Source organism: Neoarius graeffei, chromosome 28 (genome assembly GCF_027579695.1).
Source record: "Neoarius graeffei isolate fNeoGra1 chromosome 28, fNeoGra1.pri, whole genome shotgun sequence".
NCBI classification, from domain to species: domain Eukaryota; kingdom Metazoa; phylum Chordata; class Actinopteri; order Siluriformes; family Ariidae; genus Neoarius; species Neoarius graeffei.
In genome coordinates, this window is record NC_083596.1 from 32,247,551 (window position 1) to 32,267,283 (window position 19,733).

At 40.3% G+C, this 19,733-nt stretch overlaps 1 protein-coding gene across 6 annotated transcripts in view; it reads left to right on the plus strand.

The window, feature by feature from the left end:
* Positions 1 to 19,733, plus strand: part of fcho2 (FCH and mu domain containing endocytic adaptor 2) — a 369,466-nt gene that overhangs the window by 337,556 nt on the left and 12,177 nt on the right. For 5 of the 6 annotated variants that reach the window (XM_060913479.1, XM_060913478.1, XM_060913481.1 and 2 more), the window contains 5 exons: positions 283 to 412; positions 800 to 859; positions 1,159 to 1,270; positions 13,670 to 13,825; positions 16,979 to 17,111. In XM_060913479.1, the coding sequence (XP_060769462.1) occupies positions 283 to 412; positions 800 to 859; positions 1,159 to 1,270; positions 13,670 to 13,825; positions 16,979 to 17,111 (591 nt within the window). The remainder of the gene's footprint in view (positions 1 to 282; positions 413 to 799; positions 860 to 1,158; positions 1,271 to 13,669; positions 13,826 to 16,978; positions 17,112 to 19,733) is intronic. The other variant, XM_060913480.1, reaches the window with a different exon arrangement.

Here is a 19,733-nt window from a genome sequence, read left to right on the forward strand (position 1 = left end):
CATGTCATGATTGTACTTTTAAAAAATAACAGATAAATGAAGATGTTGTAAAAAGCGGTTTTAGAACTGTGTTGGAATGTGTGAAAAAACATGACCTTACCCATTGTAACAAACTGTTTTGGTCACTTGAGGTGATTCTGTTCAGTCTTAGGACTGTATCAAGCACAAAAACTCCACTGAAGGGTTAAATATCAACTGTGAAAAAAACTGGTCTGTTAAATATTTACTGTATATCAATTTTATATAATTAATTTGTTTGTATTGTTTTATTTCGTACTAAAGGCACGGCCGTTCAGTCCTTCTGTGGCAACCAACACTAGTCCTCAGCCTACTGCACCTCTTGCACGGGCCGAAAGTTCCTCCTCTCTGAGCTCTAACACCTCGCTGAGCGCAAGCAACACACCCACCATTGGTGAGAAACTCTTACCCACTCATTCTGGGGTAATATACATATCTCACGGAAGGATTCTCAGGAATGCAACCTCGCATATTGTTCATCAAATTCTTTTATATATTAATTTGGCAATACATCCTCATGTCGTCTGAGGGAGTTTTTCCTTGCCACCATCACCACAGGCTTGCTCATTGGGGATAGATTAGGGATAAAATTAGCTCATGTTTTAAGTCGTTCAAATTCTGTAAAGCTGCTTTGCGACAATGTTTATTATTAAAAGCACTATACAAATAAACTTGACTTGACATCCTTTCACTACATTCTCGCACGTCTGTGGGTTTTGTCATCTGTAGCTTTTCTTTTGATTTTTGGTTTGAATTTCATCTTTTTCATTGATGCTGTAAGAGGATGATGTGTTTGTGGTGAAACTGCCCACGTTTGAGAAGAGGTGTGAAACTCCAGCAGGTAACATGCCTTATGCTGCAAACTGGAAGAAGTTTTTTGTTTGTTTTAACTTAAAAACTAACTATGTTGACTCCTCATTTCGTGTGACCTGTCCTAAATTAAATGTTCATCATTTTAACTACTAAATTCCACTTTTTTTCATTGTTTGTCTGTGCTGTGCTTAACACGTTTCTTGGGTGTGAGCATGATATTGAATGCCATAAATTTATATAATGTTTTCCTATACATGTATTTTATTATATTTTTTCCCCTGTTGTCTCCTCCCCACTCCCCTTCCCGTCTACCTTCCTTGCTTCTAGGGACGTCTCGTGGCCCCAGCCCAGTCACATTAGCATCCCAGGATTCACTTCCCATAGCTGTTGCTTTCACAGAGTCAGTTAATGCTTACTTCAAAGGGGCTGATCCCAGCAAGTGAGTTCTTGTGTTTGAGTTGTAATCCATACTCTATATATAAACAAAAGGCTTGTGTTGCGCAAGAGCATGTGTGACAGGGTGGCTATGAGAGTCTGGATCTGCTGCTCAAATATTCCATCATTCTTCTGTACTTTATCAAGTCAAAAAAGTGTGAATTTATTAAATATAATATAGATAATAAAACATTGCCTGATCTAACAGAGAGACACACTTGAAGAGTCTTGCCTTAAAGCAGCCATGGATAACCTGATTTAAGATAACTTTTGTCATAGTTTCTAAAATTGTCACTATATCCTGACCGTAGTACATGAGGCAGATAATCTGTGAAAAAATCAGGCTCATTTGGCTCCACCTAATGCCATTGCAAGAATCCACCATGCCTGAATAAAAACAACCAATCCAAGCCAGGAGGAGTGTCTGATGGAATGTCCATCACTGTAGGCAGCTCCCCTCCCCCATGCATGTTCTCACTCATGAACACCTGAAAGCATTCAAAACTGATGTAGAGTTGGCCATGTCCCTGCTTAATGGGTAATTACCCCTGCTTGATTGACTTGATTTTCGGGAAAAAAAAAAAATCCACAAAGCTAAGATGGTAATGGTTACAGTAACACTCCATAGCACACATTTTATGTTACTGTGATGTTACAGTCGAGCTAACATTAGCTTGTTTCTGCTGCTAAGGCAGAGATGCTCTTAGAGGAACATCTCCGGTTAAGGCTATGGTTAACGTTGTTTTTTATGAAAGTTGCTGAAAACATCTTTGTGAAGTACCCAGGCAATTGTATCGCTTTGGTGTGGTATTGATATTTGTCTGCCTGTGCTTTCACTGCTAAATGTTCTCATAAGTGATTTACTGCTTATTTAGCTCTATTCGCAACAGTTTCTGTCATCAAACAAACATCTAAACACTGAAATAAGTGTGTGCTAGTTCTTTTACCGGATAGATGTGGTGATTACTTTTCATGCTGAGCTGTTGTCTGATCCAGTTACTATGCGCGTTCATGTGTTTTGGAGGAGTGGCTTTGGATGGAGGGCTGAAAGGAGGGGGTGGGAATTTTTCAGTAGGATACTTTCAAAATCTGGCTTACTCTTGCTCCGTTCTCCAAAAGGAAAAAGCTTTAACCATATTTTAATCCCACTGAATCATTATTAGGCATTTATTTTTAGGTATTAAAGTATATTCCTGTAATATTGCTGGGCAATATTACCAAAATATCACAATAGTTTTCTCCGTTAGGGAAAAATAAATATGAGGTAAGCAACCATGGATATTGCTTTTAGTGACGCACTGCTTGCTGAAGTTTGTCTTTTCAAATATTCTCTATATTTGTTCACCTGGCCAGCTCTTAAATGAACAAAAAGATAGTTTGTGTTTCTACCTTTGTTTTATTTAGCTGTAAATATGAACATGGATCAAAACATGAAATTTTGTTGTATTTGGGGTTGTGATGTCAGATGGACCACGGTACACAAATGGTTAGGTTTAAGTTCATTTTCTTTTCTTACTTGTATGTACATCATTGTACATACTTGTACACAGACGTTTAACTTTTTAAAACTCTCTGTGGTCAATCTATAATACTAGTGCATCTGAAACAATTAGAATATTGTCGAAAAAGTTCAATCTTTTCCATCAGTTACAGTGGCATGCAAAAGTTTGGGCACCCTTACTGAAAACGTCTGTTACTGTGAATAGTTAAATGAGCAGAAGATGAACTGATCACCAAAAGGCATAAAGGTAAAGATGAGACATTTCTTGACAGAGTTTTATGCAAGATTTGTGTATTATTTTTGTTTTGTACAATTGGAAAGGGAAAAAAGAAAAGGAACACTCTGCGAAAGTTTGGGCACTCCAATACATTTGAGTTCTCAAGTAACTTTTACCAAGGTTACAGACCTTAAAGGTCATAGGCAATGGTTTTCAATTTATGCACATTTGAAACTTTATATGTTAAAAACCCTCTGTAATTTTCTTCTGGTCCCAAGAAGTATTGTTAATAAGTAATAATTAAAATAAGTTAGTGCAGATTGCGGCGAATTTCTGTTCGGTGATTTTCGTGACCACTTGGCATGTGACGTCATTCAAGACAAACAAACCGCTTGAGTTGAGTCCACTTCCGTTTACTTGCATTGCCATTCAGCTTGAATGCAGACGTGCATTTGGGAATTTCCAAAGAAAAACCATGCCTTATTGTTGTGCAGTGAACTGTACCGTAACAACAGGACCGGCTCAGGAAGAAGTTTTTCCCTTTTTCTGAGAGAAGAGAAGAGACTGAGAGAGTGCATTGTCTTTTTCCGGAAGAGGAGAAGAGGCAGAGCGAGTGGGTTGGCTTTTTCCGAAAAAGGAGAAGAGGCGGAGTGAGAGGGTTGGCTTTTTCCGGAAAATGAGAAGAGGCGGAGTGAGTGTGTTGGCTTTTTCCGAAAGAGGAGATGAAGCGGAGAGAGTGGATTGTGTGCGTGAAGCCAGAGGGTTGTTTTTTTTTTTTTTTCTGGAAGAGGAGACGAGCCAGAGTGAGTGAATTGTGCGCGTGAAGCCAGAGGGTTGTTTTTTTCCGGAAGAGGCAGAGAGTGTGGATTGTGCGCGTGAAACAAAATCAAGTAGTCAAAGAAGAAACGGATCAGCAACGCTCAAGCAAAAAGGAGAAGATTGGAGGTAAACATTTTTACTTTTGCTTGCAATTGACAAGTCAAGAATCCTGAGGGATCCTGTACAATCATTGTGGAAATGAGGCAAAGGGATATTTCCTTGCTTGGAGTAGGCTATAAATAGTATAATGCCACGGATGGCAGGCTAATGTGGCCTACCAGCACACTGTCAAGTAATCGTTACCTATATCCACTAGGGAGGGCAGTTTAATTATTCTTAAAAAGGGCTCTTATTTAGTATTACGATGAAAGTAAGAATTTATCATAATTACCAGGATAAATCGTTTGGGCGCGAGTCTTGTTGAGGTCCGGGGTCACCGCGATCAGAGTCAGCCAAGTCGCTGTCCGATTCTGAGGCTGCACGGTCAAACCAGTGAGCCACGTTCACCGATTGCTTCGCAACGGCCATAGGTTCATACATATCAAATCAAGTTTATTTGTATAGCGCTTTTAACAATAAACATTGTCGCAAAGCAGCTTTACAGAATTTGAACGACTTAAAACATGGGCTAATTTTATCCCTAATCTATCCCCAATGAGCAAGCCTGTGGCGACGGTGGCAAGGAAAAACTCCCTCAGACGACATGAGGAAGAAACCTCGAGAGGAACCAGACTCAAAAGGGAACCCATCCTCATTTGGGCAACAACAGACAGCCTGACTATAATATTAACAGTTTTAACAGGTATAACCCTCAACTGTCCTCATGGGGCCGTCCTTCACAGGAGCGGTGCGATAAAACTCCGACCAGACACAGGGCACCAGGATGGATCAAGCAGGTCCGAGGGGCAGAAGAGGCCAGCATCTCAATCCCAGGATTAGGGCTGTCACGATTACCGGTGTACACGGTTACCGCGCTAAAATATTTTGACGGTGACCATAACCTTCTGAGTGTCAAAACCGCGATAGCTTCCATTTTCGCGAGACTTTGAACTTTCGTGCGAGTTTTCCCGCCGACGCCACTCAAGTTCACTCACTCACTGTCCGAAGTTCAAGCATGGCGGAAGGAGGAGACTGTGGTGGTCATCAAGATGAAGACATCTATCTGCCTTCCAAGCGGATAAAATCGGAAGTGTGGAAATATTTTGGATATTTCAAAAATTCGGAGGGACAACTTGTTGATGACGGTGCTCCTGCATGTAGAGTGTGCAGAAAAAAGGTGTCAGCGAAAGGCAGCAATACATCAAATCTAATGACTCATCTGCGAGACCATCATCAGCATCTGTACAGCAAGTGCAAGGTAGGTTAACATGTATGTTTTAGCTGAAATGCGCAAAGTAACTTTTGACGAGGGAAGATGAAACAATTATGTCCGACTGTCAATAATGTTAGACCTTGATGATAATCTTTATTGTCGAAAGACGGCCACTGCTAGCAGTTTTAAAATGCATCTATCATCTGCGAGACCACCATCAACATCTGTACAGCAAGTGCAAGGTGGTTAACGTGTATGTTTTAGCTGAAATGCGCAAAGTAACTTTTGACTTTTGACGAGGGAAGATGAAACAATTATTTCCGACTGTCAATAATGTTAGACCTTGATGATAATCTTTATTGTCGAAAGACGGCCACTGCTAGCAGTTTTAAAATGCATCTAGCACTAGCTGTGGTTAGCGCTATTCTGAGGTAAACATCACCATTCTAAGCTAAGTTACACAGCTGAACTTTCATTCGCCACAAGACGGTGAAAATGGATCAGTGAAACACACGAAGTAACGTATGACTTCGGGTTGAGGGAAAATACAACAGTTGTATCCGACTGTCAATAATGTTAAACTTTGATAATGATCTTTATTGCGAAGTGCCCCCACTGCTAGCATTTTAAAATGTGTCTAGCTGTGATGTTTTGCGCTATTCGGAGGTAAACACCATTCTAACCTAAGTTAAACAGCTAAACTGTCATTCGCCACAAGACGGTAGAAATGGGTCAGTGAAACACACGAAGTAGCTTCCGACTGCTGGTCGAGGGTAAATGCGACGATTATATGATGTTGAAAACGGCAGTTTTCATTAGAATTTATTTATTTATATATATATATATTTTACATTATATAATAAACACTGCACTTTTTAACCCATTGCTGCATGCTCCCTATTTCCACATACTGTACTTGCATCTCCAGGTCAGGATCCACTTGTCCACAGTCCAAACTTGAAAACCTGAACCATGCCCACTCAACCTGAGCCACGCCCACTCAAATAACCGTGATAATACCGTACACCGCGATAATTTTGGTCACAATAACCGTCATGTTAAATTTTAATACCGTGACACCCCTACCCAGGATCAACATGTAACTCAGAGGGACAGATTGGGGGGGGGAAGAGAGAGAGAAAGAAAACACGTTGTTAGGTATGCCCTAAAAATGACAAGTATTAAATCTGTGTGCTAGGCTCGCAGAGACGAGAGTCTTTACATCAGGCATAACACACAACAATGGCATGTTAATATGGTAAAAAATATATCATGACCTGCTCTGGCTGGATGCTTGATTGGGTGATGGGAGCACACTCCTCAGCAATGATGAGATACAGATGGGACCCTTAGGGCTGGCCAAGACAATTCAGTTACATTTCACCGGGTCTGGGACATGCAACAGAATGTCTGACGGCTGATTCCCTGCAGGCTATGATAGCCAGTCGAGGTCTCCACCCTCTCCACCAAAAGATTTCCTGTTGACTCCATGTAACTCAGAGGGACAGATTTGGGGTGGGGGGAGGGAAAGAAAACACAGGTGGTTAGGTATGCCCAATGTCACCTGAATAAGTAGGAACAGTATACATATTGCACCGAGTACAAGCAGGGACTCCGGCAACTAACTATGACAGCATAACTAAAAGGAGAGAGCCAGAAGGTAACACAGGCATGAGGGAGCCCTGGGACATAAAGCAGCCAGCCACTACACCGTCAACAAACTCGAGTGAGCAAGTGAGTGGGGACTGACAGCATCCATACATCCCAGTTTACCAAAACACTCTATGTCTGAGGACCCTCCAGATCTACTCCTTTACCTCATAAACACCATTAACAAAAGGCTTGACTAAACAGATATGTTTTCAGCCTAGACTTAAATGCTGAGACTGTGTCTGATTCCCGAACATTACTTGGAAGGCTGTTCCATAACAGTGGGGCTTTGTAAGAAAAGGCTCTGCCCCCTGATGTAGCCTTCACTATACGAGGTACCAGCAGATAGCCTGCACCTTTTGATCTAAGTAGGCGTGGCGGGTCATAGAGGAGCAGAAGTTCACTCAGATACTGTGGTGCGAGACCATTTAGTGCTTTAAAGGTCAATAGTAGTATTTTATAATCAATACGAAATTTGATTGGGAGCCAATGCAGTGTGGATAAGACAGGCATGATGTGGTCATATTTTCTAGTTCTAGTAAGGACTCTTGCTGCTGCATTTTGAACTAACTGGAGCTTGTTTATGCACTTATTGGAACATCCAGACAGTAAGGCATTACAATAATCCAACCTGGAGGTAACGAAAGCATGGACTAGTATTTCTGCATCATGCAATGACATTAAATTTCTTATCTTTGCAATATTTCTGAGATAAAAGAAAGCTATCTGGGTGATGTTATCAATGTGAGTTTCGAATGAAAGACTGGGGTCAATAATCACTCCGAGGTCTTTTACTGCTGCACGTGAAGAAACAGAAAGGCCATCCAGAGTTACTGTGTAATCAGAAAACTTACTTCTAGCTTACTTCTAAACTTACTTACATATGTGGTTTCACCTCTCGATATTCAATTTGGAGAGTTCCTACTTCAAAATTGCTATTGCTTTCAGACATTTTATACAACCTCTCATCACCAAAGTCTGTACACGTGTGCTCGGTTCGTAGGTAAACACAGAACTGCTCCCAGTCTCTTTGGCTTGAATGACGTCACGACGACTGTCCCCTGGCGGTGAAAGTGTACATAAGTGAGATGTAAACAAACCTTCGGAAATTGGGCAAAACAGTATATTTTAACCGTTTTATTCAATTTTAGGGTGCAAATTAGACACTAGGAAGATTGAATTCACTTTTTGGGTCGTTCTTCTAGACAATAAAGTTGATATTCTATGTTTCACCTCCGACCATTGCCTATCACCTTTAATTAGCTTATTGAGCTGTGGCTTGTTCAAATTCTTCGTTAGGAAAGGTCAGATGATGCAGATTTCAAAGCTGTATAAATTCTCTGACTCCTCAATCTTGTCCCTAAAATCAACAGCCATGGGCTCCTCTAAGCAACTCCCTCGCATTCTGAAAAATAAAATAATTGATGCTCTCAAAGCAGGAGAAGGCTACAAGAACATAGCAAAGTGTTTTCAGGTAGCTGTTTCCTCAGATTGTAATGTTATTAAGAAATGGTAGTTAACAGAAACGGTGGAGATCAAGGTGAGGTCTGGAAGATGAAGAAAACTTTCTGAAAGAACTGCTCGTTGGATTGCTAGAAAGGTAAATAAAAACCCCTGTTTGACTGCAAAAGACCTTCAGAAAGATTTAGCAAAGCCTGGAGTGGTGGTGCACTGTTCTACTATGCAGCGACACCTGAACAAATATGACCAGGCTTTCGTCTAAACCGGGGAACAGGGGCGCTGCGCCCTCTTACTCTCGGCGTGCGCCCCTTTACCGAAATGCCGATTGAACCCCAAGTCACACTTAGGCCATGCACTTATATGCTACTGCACAACATGCAGTCTTTCTCAAAACGATCTTTTCTCCGTGAAAACATCCCAGCAACACCACATGACAATGTGTCTGCTCATCAAATACGTTATCATTACTCCAGAAATATTCCAATCATAGTAGGTACACCACCAGACGGTGCAAAAACAATCCGAATTGGCGTTTAACAGACTGAGGCGCCATGTTGTTTAGTTGTTTACTTGTCGCGGCTGCTCTCGTGAGATTTGACATGGGTTACATACAAGGTCAGCTGACTTGTAGAGCGAGATTTCTCGAGACTGAATGACCTTTCACCCACCGGCATGGGAGCTTTTGACAGAAGTAGTTCACGAGTTGTTTTTGTTGACACTTGGGCATTTAAAGATGTCATCCCATGGTACGAAACGGAAGAAAGCCAAAGACTGTCCGGGGCAGAAGAAGATTACTTCTTTCTTTTTCAATGTTGACAGACAATTTGTTACAATTTCCCTCTCAGATAGCCTCAGAATGTCCCATTGTAGCCTCAATTTTTCAAAGGCTTCGCACGGCAGGGGGGATGGACAACCGGCACCATCCCCCGTCGCTTCGCTCCCTCGCCATGGTGAGCGCCCTCATACAAAATTTTTCTAGAAAAAACCCTGATGACCCTTCATGGGAGAGTCATCAGAAGAAAACTTTTCCTGTATCCTAGCCACGAAATTCAACGTCTGAAGTTTGCAAATGAACATCTAAATAAGCCTGATGCATTTTGGAAACAAGTCCTGTGGACTGATGAATTCAAAATAGAACTTTTTGGCCACAATGTGCAAAGGTATGTTTGGAGAAAAAATGGTGCCAAATTCCAGGAAAAGAACACCTCTCCAACTCCGAAGCATGGGGGTGGATCAATCATGCTTTGGGGTTGTGTTGCAGCCAGTGGTACAGGGCACATTTCATTGGTCGAGGGAAGCATGGATTCGAATAAATACTAGCAAATTCTGGAAGCAAACATCACACCATCTGTAAAAAAGTTGAAGTTAAAAAGAGGATGGGTCCTACAGCAAGATGATCCAAAACACACCTCAAAATCTACAATGGAGGCACAAGCTGAAGGTTTTGCCATGGCCCTCACAGTCCTCTGACCTAAACATCATTGAAAATCTGCGGCTAGATCTCAAAAGAGCAGTGCATACAAGACAGCCCAAGAAACTTGCAGAACTGGAAGCCTTTTGCAAGGACGAATGCACGAAAATCCCCCAGGTAAGAACTGAAAGATTATTAGCTGGCTACAAAAAGTGCTTACAAGCTGTGATATTTGCCAAAGGGGTGTTACTAAGTACTGACCATGTCAGGTGCCCAAACTTTTGCTTTAGGTCCTTTTCATTTTTTGGTATTTTATGCCTGTAAATGATGGAAATAAAAATGTAATCTTGCGGAAAATATTAAAGAAATGTGTCATCTTTACCTTTATGCCTTTTGGTGATCAGTTCATCTTCTGCTCACTTAACTATTCACAGTAACAGACATTTTCAGCAAGGGTGCCCAAACTTTTGCGCGCCACTGTATTTAAGAAAGTGAAAATATATTCTTGATTCATTACATGTAAATTAAAATGTTGTCTTTTTCCTATTTTACTTTTGATAATTATGGCCTATAGTGCAAAAAAATAGCGTATTTCATTTCAAGTTTGAGTACAACAGTATAAATGCTGTGTATCTCTCGGTTTAGCTGAGTATGTGCAGCCACAATGATGGGGAAGACTGTTGACTTGACAGTTGTCCAGAAGACGATTATCTATACCCTTCAAAAGGAGGGGAAGCCACAGAAGGCCATTGCTGAAAAGGCTGGCTGGAAAAGGTGCACAAGCAACAGGGATGCCTGCAGCCGTGAGAGGATTGTCAAGAAAAGTCGATTCAAGAACTTGGGAGAGCTTCACAAGGAGTGGACTGAGGCTGGTGTCAGTCCATTAAGAGCCATCATGCACAGACGTCTTCAGAAAAGGGGCTACAACTGTCGCATTCCTAATATCAAGCCACTCCTGAACCAGAGACAATGTCAAAAGCATCTTAGCTGGGCTAAGGAAAGAAAGAACTGGACTGTTGCCCAGTGGTCCAAAGTCCTCTTTCCAGATGAAGGTAAATTTTACATTTCATTTGGAAATCAAGGTCCTTGAGTCTGGAGGAAAAGTGGAGAGGCACAGAATCCAAGGCATGTGAAGTCCAGTGTGAAATTTCCACAATCTGTGATTTGGGGTGCTATGCCAGCTGCTAGTGTTGGTCCTCTGAGCGTTATCAAGTCCAAAGTCAACGCAACCATCTACCAGGAGATTTTAGAGCACTTCATGCTTCCATCTGCTGACAAGCTTTGTGGAGATGCCGATTTCCTTTTCCAGCAGGATTTAGCACCTGCCCACAGTGCTAAAATTACTATCCGATGGTTTGCTGACCATTATATAACTGTGCTTGATTGGCCAGCCAACTTGCCTGACCTGAACCACATAGAGAATCTATGAGGTATTGTCAAGAAGATGAGAAACACTGGACCGAAAAATACAGACGAACTGAAAGCCACTATCAAAGCAACCTGGGCTTCAATAATACCTCAGCAGTGCCACAGGCTGATCGCCTCCATGTCATGCCGCATTGATGCATTAATTCATGGTAAAGGAGCCCCAACCAAGTATTGAGTGTATAAATGAACATGCTTTTCAGAAGTTGGACATTTCTGTATTGTAAATCCTTTGAGTGATCTTAGGAAATATTCTAATAATTTGAGATACTGGATTTCTGATTTTAATGTGCTATAAGCCATAATCAAAATTAAAACAAAATGCTTGAAATATTTCAATTTGCATGTAATGAATATAGAGTTCATGAAAGTTTACCTTTTCTATTAAAATTATGGAAAAAAAGAACTTTTTTCATGATATTCTAAATTGTCTGAAAATGTTTATCGTATTAAGTGTGTCTCATTCTTTCATGCTTTTGCAAAAAAGCATGAAAAATTTAATGTGATAGAAAATTCCAGTGATGGAAGGTACTGCAAAATGTATACCTTTTACGTGTACTGTGGTCCATCTGACATCACAACCCCAAATACAACAAAATTTCATGATGCTTTGGTCCATGTTCATATTTACAGCTAAATAAAACAAAAGTGGAAATACAAGCTATGTTTTTGTTCATTTAAGCAGGGATGAGAGTCTTCCGCTTTTTCTGAGTAAAAACAACAACCTTTTTTATATTATGCCAAATCCGTTGAGAATTTTTTTAAATTAATTGAGGGGGGTTGGGGTATGTTCCTTCATGTTGTTCCAGACATCCCAACCTGCAGAAACTCATTTCAGGGAGGTGTCGTGACCCCCCCCCGATGGGGGGGAAAAAAGTCATGCCGCACGAATTTTGGGATGTCTGTAAACCAGTCAGGATGCTCTTTGTCTAGCAAGCGCTACATGAACAGGCACACGCACAGTCTCTCTCGCTCTCAGTCATATGCGCGATGCAGACATTAATGTTTCGCATGCACGCTCTTGCTCGCTTGCTCTAGATTCCGGGAGATATTCTCCAATTTGCGGGCATGAGGGAGCCACTATCAATATGCGGGAGACTCCCGGAACTTCCGGGAGACTTGGGATGTCTGTTGTTCAAACTTAATTAACTCCAACAATGTTTACACATTATTTGTAAGTCCCCATCTTTAGTCTCGTTTAATCTCGTTGAATGTGATGTAAAATTTGTGTTATCTACATTGTTATTGGTCAAAACATCGATGTCAAGACCATAATAGCCAATCAGAACAGTTTTTACAAAGATACCCGCAGCTGTTTTCTTTTATCAAAACTTACCGTACACATGTTCGTGAGCTGCATATCAAAAATACTTTCCTCTAATCGGCGTTTTTTCTCAAGATGCCGAATACTATTGACAAGCGAGATGAAGCGAAGGTACATGAAATTGATGCTGGTATAAAAAACAAGTTAAGGAAAGCAAGAGAGGAGTGTGAGAGAGAGCAGAAGAGAGCTAGGTTAGAGCATGTAAAAACACAGGAGGCGCTGGCTAATGAAAGAAAAAGGAAAATAGAGAGGACTGATGAGCTTTTGGCTTTGGCCAAGAAGCTGAAGAAGAATTTTAAATGATCTAATGAAAATTTGTTTCAAAAGTAACTGGGAACTGTAAACAACTTAACTGTAAAAAGTGTGAATAGACATGCTCTTCCTTTTGAAGAAAACATACAAGTGATGTGGACAATAAGATAAAGACAGTCCCCATAAAATATGCATTTGTTTGATTCAGTTCATTGAATATATGATAATTTGAATTATAGCTGACAGTGTTGATAACTGTATAACTTGAAAGTTTAAATAGACATTGTGAAGAAATCATATACAAGTAATGTGGACATTAGGAAAAGGTCAGTCTTGATAAGATATATAAATGTTTTTATTTAATTCAATATATTGAATATATGAAAATTTGAATTATTAATGGAACTGTAAATAACTATGAATTTTAATGGACATTTTTTAGAAAAACAAGTGATGTTGACAATGAGTAATAACCAGTCCCCATAAAATGTACATATTATTTTGAATTAATGCAATACACATATTGATTTTGATACATATTGTTCTATATAATAGTGTTTTTATTTCAAGAAGTATGAAAATAGGCATCAGGTGTTTTAATTAACTACAGCTCAGATTGCAGGAAATAGGATGTGTAAGGTCTCATTTTGAAAAAAATTTCACGGGGGGTGTCCCCCTGGACCCCCCTTATTACTTTAGGCGCCCTCAGGACATTTTACAGATTTTCTGCTTTTTTCATCAGGACCCACTCTCATCCCTGTTTAAGAGCTAGCCAGGTGAACAAATACAGAGAATGTGAAAAGGCAAACTTCAGCAAGTGGTGCATCACTAAAAGCAATATCCATGGTTGCTTACCTCATATTTATTTTTCCCTAACGGAGAAAACTATATTTTGGTAATATTGCCTAAAAATGAGGTATACCCGTATTATACTGTACACAGAGTTGAGTCCTTAAAATTGTAGCCTAAATTACATTTAATACAGTTTATCAGAGTTTAGTCCAGGATTGAGCAGTGTCCTGTTTTTTTAGGTGCATAGTGAAGATCACGGGAGACATGACACTTTCCTTTCCCAGTGGCATCATTAAGATCTTCACATCCAGTCACTCACCAGCTATACTCAGCTTCCGACTCAGAAACACTAGCAAATTGGAGCAGATACTACCCAATCAGCATCTTTTACACAGGTGTGTGTGCATGTGCTTTCTTGTGAGTATTGGACACCAGAATGACTTTTATTTTTTTCCTCATTTTCTCCATACTTTGGATGTCTGAGCTCAGACATCCATGATTGGTTCATGTTGCTCTGATTGGTGGGAGAGAGTAATGCCATCCTTCCCACCTAGAGAGCATAGATAATTTTGGATGGCTGTTGTATTGTCGAGATTTGAACTTGTGATCTTCTGATGATAGGGTGAACGCATTTCTGTTGCACTAGTTGGCAGCCTGAATGAGTTCACTGATCATAATGTAAAGACCTGGGAACATTGTCATAAGCACGTTGTCATAAGCACATACTGTTTTCAAAAATGTGAATATGGCAAGCAACCTATAAAAGAAAATGAATAATAGAATTCATGCAAGATTCTCATGAACTGTGTGTGAGCAGTTCTTTGGACAGCTTCTCATTCACATATCTGTAGTCAGGTCCATAGATATGGACATTAATAAAGTTATACTTATTTTAGCTGTATGAGTTCAGTGCACACTTTCCATTTTAATTTGAGGGTATTTGCATCCAAATCAGGTCAACAGCGTAGGAATTACAGCACTTTTTAGGAATAGGAAAAAAAAGCGTTGTGTAGGTTTTTCAGTGAAATACGCTAATGCCTCTTTCATACCAAAGACCAGCGTTGGACCTGGGATTTTAGACCAATGTTCAACCCTTCTTTTGTCAATTCAAACCAAGTGAGTCACTGCAGGTTAACCCCTGGTCATGATAATTCAGATAGGGCCTGGGTCACAATCTGGGAGAGATGCATAATAATTATCTCACAGGCTGGAAATGGGCAGATATCTCACACATACGCTCTGTGTTTCGATCTCACACATGCATGCAAAGGAAAAAAATGTGCTCTCACAGTTTGAGAAATTAACCAATAAATGTTTTAATGACCGATAGCATGGTGGCTATACAAGACCGATAGCACTGTTGTCTCACAACAAGAAGGTTCTAGGTTCGAGCCCAGTGGCTGACAGGGGTCTTTCTGTGTGGAGTTTGCATGTTCTCCCTGTGTCTGCATGGGTTTTCTCCAGGTGCTCCAGTTTCCCCCACAGTCCAAAAACATGCAGGTTAGGCTAATTGGTGGCTCTAAATTGACCGTAGGTGTGAATGGTTGCTTGTGTCTATGTGATGTCCTGTGATGATCTGGCGACTTGTCCAGGGTGTACCCTGCCTCTCACCCATAGTCAGCTGGGATAGGCTCCAGCTTGCCTGTGACCCTGCACAGGATAAGCGGTTATGGATAATGGATGGATGGATATTTTAATGATGTGATGTCATCCAGCACCCCATGTGAGTGACCCAGGTCCTATCTGATTTGTCATGACTGGGGTTAACCCATGTTGATTCTTTTGTTTGAATTGACAAAAGAAGGTTTGAATGTTGGTCAAATAACACAGGTCCAACCCTGGTCTTTGGTATGAAAGAGGCGCTCGAGAGGTGGCTTGCAAAGCCGAGTCGGGCAGCGTGGGTTAACACTTTCAGTGTGGGTATAACCTGGGTTGGCCACTTGGTATGAAAAGGGTACAAGTGAAGCAAGCCATCATAAGCATGGGGAAAAAAAACAAAAACATGGCAGAGATAGCAACAATATTAGGTATGGCCAAATCAAATGTTTGATGTAGTTGATACATTCTTAAAAAGAATGAACACACTGGTGGTTTTAGGAACACCAAAAGGCCTAGAAGGCCATGGAAAACAACTGCGGTGAAAGACAGAAGAATTCTTTCCTTGGTAAAAAATAAAACGCTTCACAATATTTGGCCAGCTCAAGAGCACCCTTCAGTTGGTAGGTGTATCTATGTCATTGAACAATTAAGAGAAGACTTGCAGGAAATACAGCAGGTAAACCATTGGTCAGACTTAAAACAAAGACCAGATTGGAGTTTGCCAAGAACACCTAAAACAGTCTGTGCAGTTCTGGAACAATATCCTACAGACAGATGAGACAAATGTCAACTTGAAGCAGAAGGATGAGGGGAGGAAAATGGAGAAGGGAGGTGCTGAACTGAATCCTACCACCTCATCTTAAGCATGGGTATGTATGGCTGCCAATGGAACTGGTTCTCTTGTATTTATTGATGCTGTGACTGCTAACAAAAGCAGCAAGATGAATTCTGAAAAGTATAGGGCTATATTATCTGCTCTGATTCAGCCAAATGTGTAAAAACTCATTGGATGGTACTTCACACTGCAGATCGATAATGACCCAAAGCACATTTCAATAGAAACCAAAAACTTTTTAAGACAAAGAAGTGAAATGTTTTGCACTGTCCAAGTTAGTCGCTTGATCTAAATACAATTGACCATGCATTTCACTTACTGTGAGGCAGAATGCCACAAGAACAAGAAGGAACTGAAGACAACTACATTAAAGGCTTGGCAGGGTATCACCTGGGGGGAAGCAGTGCTCTGCTGATGTCTATGGGTTCCAGACTTCAGGCAGTCATTGACTGCAAAGGATTTGCAGCCAAGTCTTTAAAATAACAGTTTAATCTGATTGTTAATTTGTCCAATTACTTTTTCTCCCTTTAAAAGGGGGAACTACATATAAGAACTGCTGCAATTCCTGTTCTGTTGATCAGAGTTGGATATGAATACCCTTCAACAAAGGCTGAAAGGCTGCACTTTGAACTCATGTTCATCAGTAAATTTTTCCAATATACTGTGGTGCAGCTGGAATAACAAAAGAAAATTGTAAACAATTGTTAATTTAAAAAAAAAAAAAAAATATATATATATATATATATATATATATATATATATATATGGACTTTGTATTTATTTCTCTCACATATGCTCACTGTTTCACTTAGTCTTCGCTTAAACTTTTTTTTTTTTAATGAGCTCTGGTCGGTATGTAGAGGAGTCCAGGAATTAGGCTGGAATTTAATATTTCATGCTGTAGCAGCAGCACACCCAACAGTGAAATACTAAATTATTGTGTTCACTGTATGTGTATTTTACAAAAGCTGGAGCTTTTAATTTAATGAATGGATGAATTAATCTAAACGTTTCTTTAGGATTAGATTTAGGTGTAGCATATTAATTAGGTTAATGGAAGGTCCTTAAAATTATAGTAAGGTGTGTGTGTGTGTGTGTGTGTTTTCTCATATAGTGACTCCTCCCAGAATGACACTAGCACTAAAGATTTCTGGATGAATATGCCTGCACTGATTGCATATCTCAAGAAGATCTCAGAGCAAAATCCAGGGTCCTCTTATTACAATGTGGACATCCTCAAGTACCAGGTATGTATTGGGTCCTATATTGTTGATTTAGATCAATAATGTGTCTTTGCTTGTGCATCCATCGATTTAATAAATTAGACACTGTTGTCCATTCTGAAATGAACCCTATATGGTGTACTTTGAAGCAGTACCATCCACAACAGCCAATTGTAGGATTGTCCCTAAATGAAGTGAAATAAAAAGCATTTACTTCAAACAGTTCTTCAAAATGGTTCCCAAAACTTTGTTTCCAAGATTCTTTGCAATGTCTTGTAACTTGAAAGGTACCCAGTGTGGGAAATAAAGCCAGCGGCGGACGTTGACCGGTAATTTTCGCGTTTGTCCGTCAGTACTCCAAAAGCATCAAATCAGATGGCCCATGAAAAATTGTAAAGATATGGGTCTAATCTACTTCTAATTTTTTTCCAAATGTTACGCTGGGCGAATACGTTGTCATAACGCAGCCTATGATTGGCCGATTGTAGACGCTCTCAATGAAATGACAAGTCGCCTCTCATCAGAGAGTAGAAGTGCATTCTGGCATGACGGGACGCTGTTATCAGCTGGGTAGGTATACCACTAACATTAAAAGAAAATGGAGGTTTTGGACCCTGACAATGTTTTTTTCCATCATATTTTAACCCTCTGGGGTCGAGAGCTTTGTTGGCGGAGCTCGGCAGGTTTAGAATGAGTAGGTCATGCATTTAGATAAATATCTTCGAGCTATTATATAAGCATGATAAACATGTAACCCCTTTTTAACAGGTGCTGATCACCCAGCACAGTAGGCTACAGGCTACTAAAGAGTTACCCTAAATCCCAATAAATAATGGCGCAACAGGGTCCTAAGTTCTCAGCAGTGGAGTGGTGAGTTGGCTGAGATTCCTGATACCGTAAGGGTGCAAGTATGAGTATATAGAGAGAATAATGAGCATGAATCTAATAAATGATAAATTTAACAGCACGGTGCCTCCACTGTGAAAATACTACACTTACCTTTGAAGCTAGTGTATGGTGTATTTCCTCAGAATTTAAAATAAACAGTAGTTTGAGTGAAAGAACTAATAGCTAGTCTGCAGCGTGCATGTCAGAATGTTCAAATATAAAGAACCAAATGAGCATCCAATACACCCAAGATATAATTAAATAATAATAATGATTATATTTATTAATAAGCAATAATAATAATAATAATAATAATAATAACAATAGGAGATATTATTTGATAATAAATGCTTCCCAAAGAAGCATGCAATGTAATCACCAATATGAATAAAATAGTAACACCTGCACAAGAAGAGCGGAAACAATTAGCCTACATCATAGAGATGTTACAGATAGCACATCAACAGTGTGTATACAAGCAGTACATAGTAAGAAAATAAAACTGGGTAAAGTATCAAAAGAAAAGAAGTGGAAAAGAAAAAAACGCACGCGCAGTTGGGGCTATTGGTGGGACATGGCGATTCATTTCCGCCAGTTCGTTCATGTCGGTCAGTTCAGCAAAGAAATTCATTCGTTCAGTTCGTTCACTCGTTCATTTTGATGACGTCACACCAAAGCGGCACAACAATGGCTGTCGTCCGAAGTTTAGTTCATCTTGAGTGAACGAGAGGCGGCAGAGGTGCCATCCACAATAGATTTTCATACATTACAATGTGCTTGAGAAAAAGATGGAAGAAAAACATTATCCTAGCATTATCTGAAAAAGACTACATAAACAAAGCTCTGAAAGTTAATTAAATGTAGATGAGAATAAAGCTGTTTTTATATTTATTATATTTATTTTAGTAGAGCCATGGTCTGCCGGCTATGCAGTTGTTCTCTCAAACCCATTAAGCAAAAAAAAAAATTGCTTATTTAACAGCAACACTCATTTCAGAGAATAAACAACTTTACAAGTCATCGTATTCAGCGAACAGTAGCCTGCGATGTCTCTCTGCTGCATTCATGATCATTCATTGTTTGGCCTGGTCATGGACATGGAAACGGTTGTTATGCACGAACATTCGATTGACGTCACGTCTAGCGAGACCTTTTCCAGCTGTTCGAGCAAGAGACCTCCTTTAAACCCATTAAGTAACACCCATTTTGCTCATATTCAACAGCAACGCTCATTACAAAGAACAAACCACTTTATTACAAATTGCATTAACATTAAAAAAACGAACACAGTATGCCGCGATCTCCAGAGCCACGCTCTTCATTGTTTATCACAGTCATGGAAACCGTTGCTATGCGCCCAGCCCAGTATGGCAGCAGGCAGGCTGGCTGCTGGCTGTTCGTTCGTTCGCGAACTGCTGAGCTCGTTCGCTGTGAACTGAAATCTATTGCTGAGTGAGAGCTCTAAATTATAAACTAAAGACCTGGCATGTGTCAACGCTCTGATAATAGGGCTCAGATAGCCCTTAAAGAAGTAAAGTGGCGCTGCTCTACACAGATCAAAATGCAAGTTGGACGCCCTTCTGCTACTGAACAGATCCTGCTGATTCGCCAACGACCGAGATTCAGCGACTGCCCTGCTGCCAGCGAGCAGAGACTGCTGATTCGCAAACGACCGAGAGGCAGTGCGAACTAGTTCTAGTCGTTCACTTCGAAGACTCGTTCAAAAAGAACGGTTCGTTCGTGAACGACACACCACTA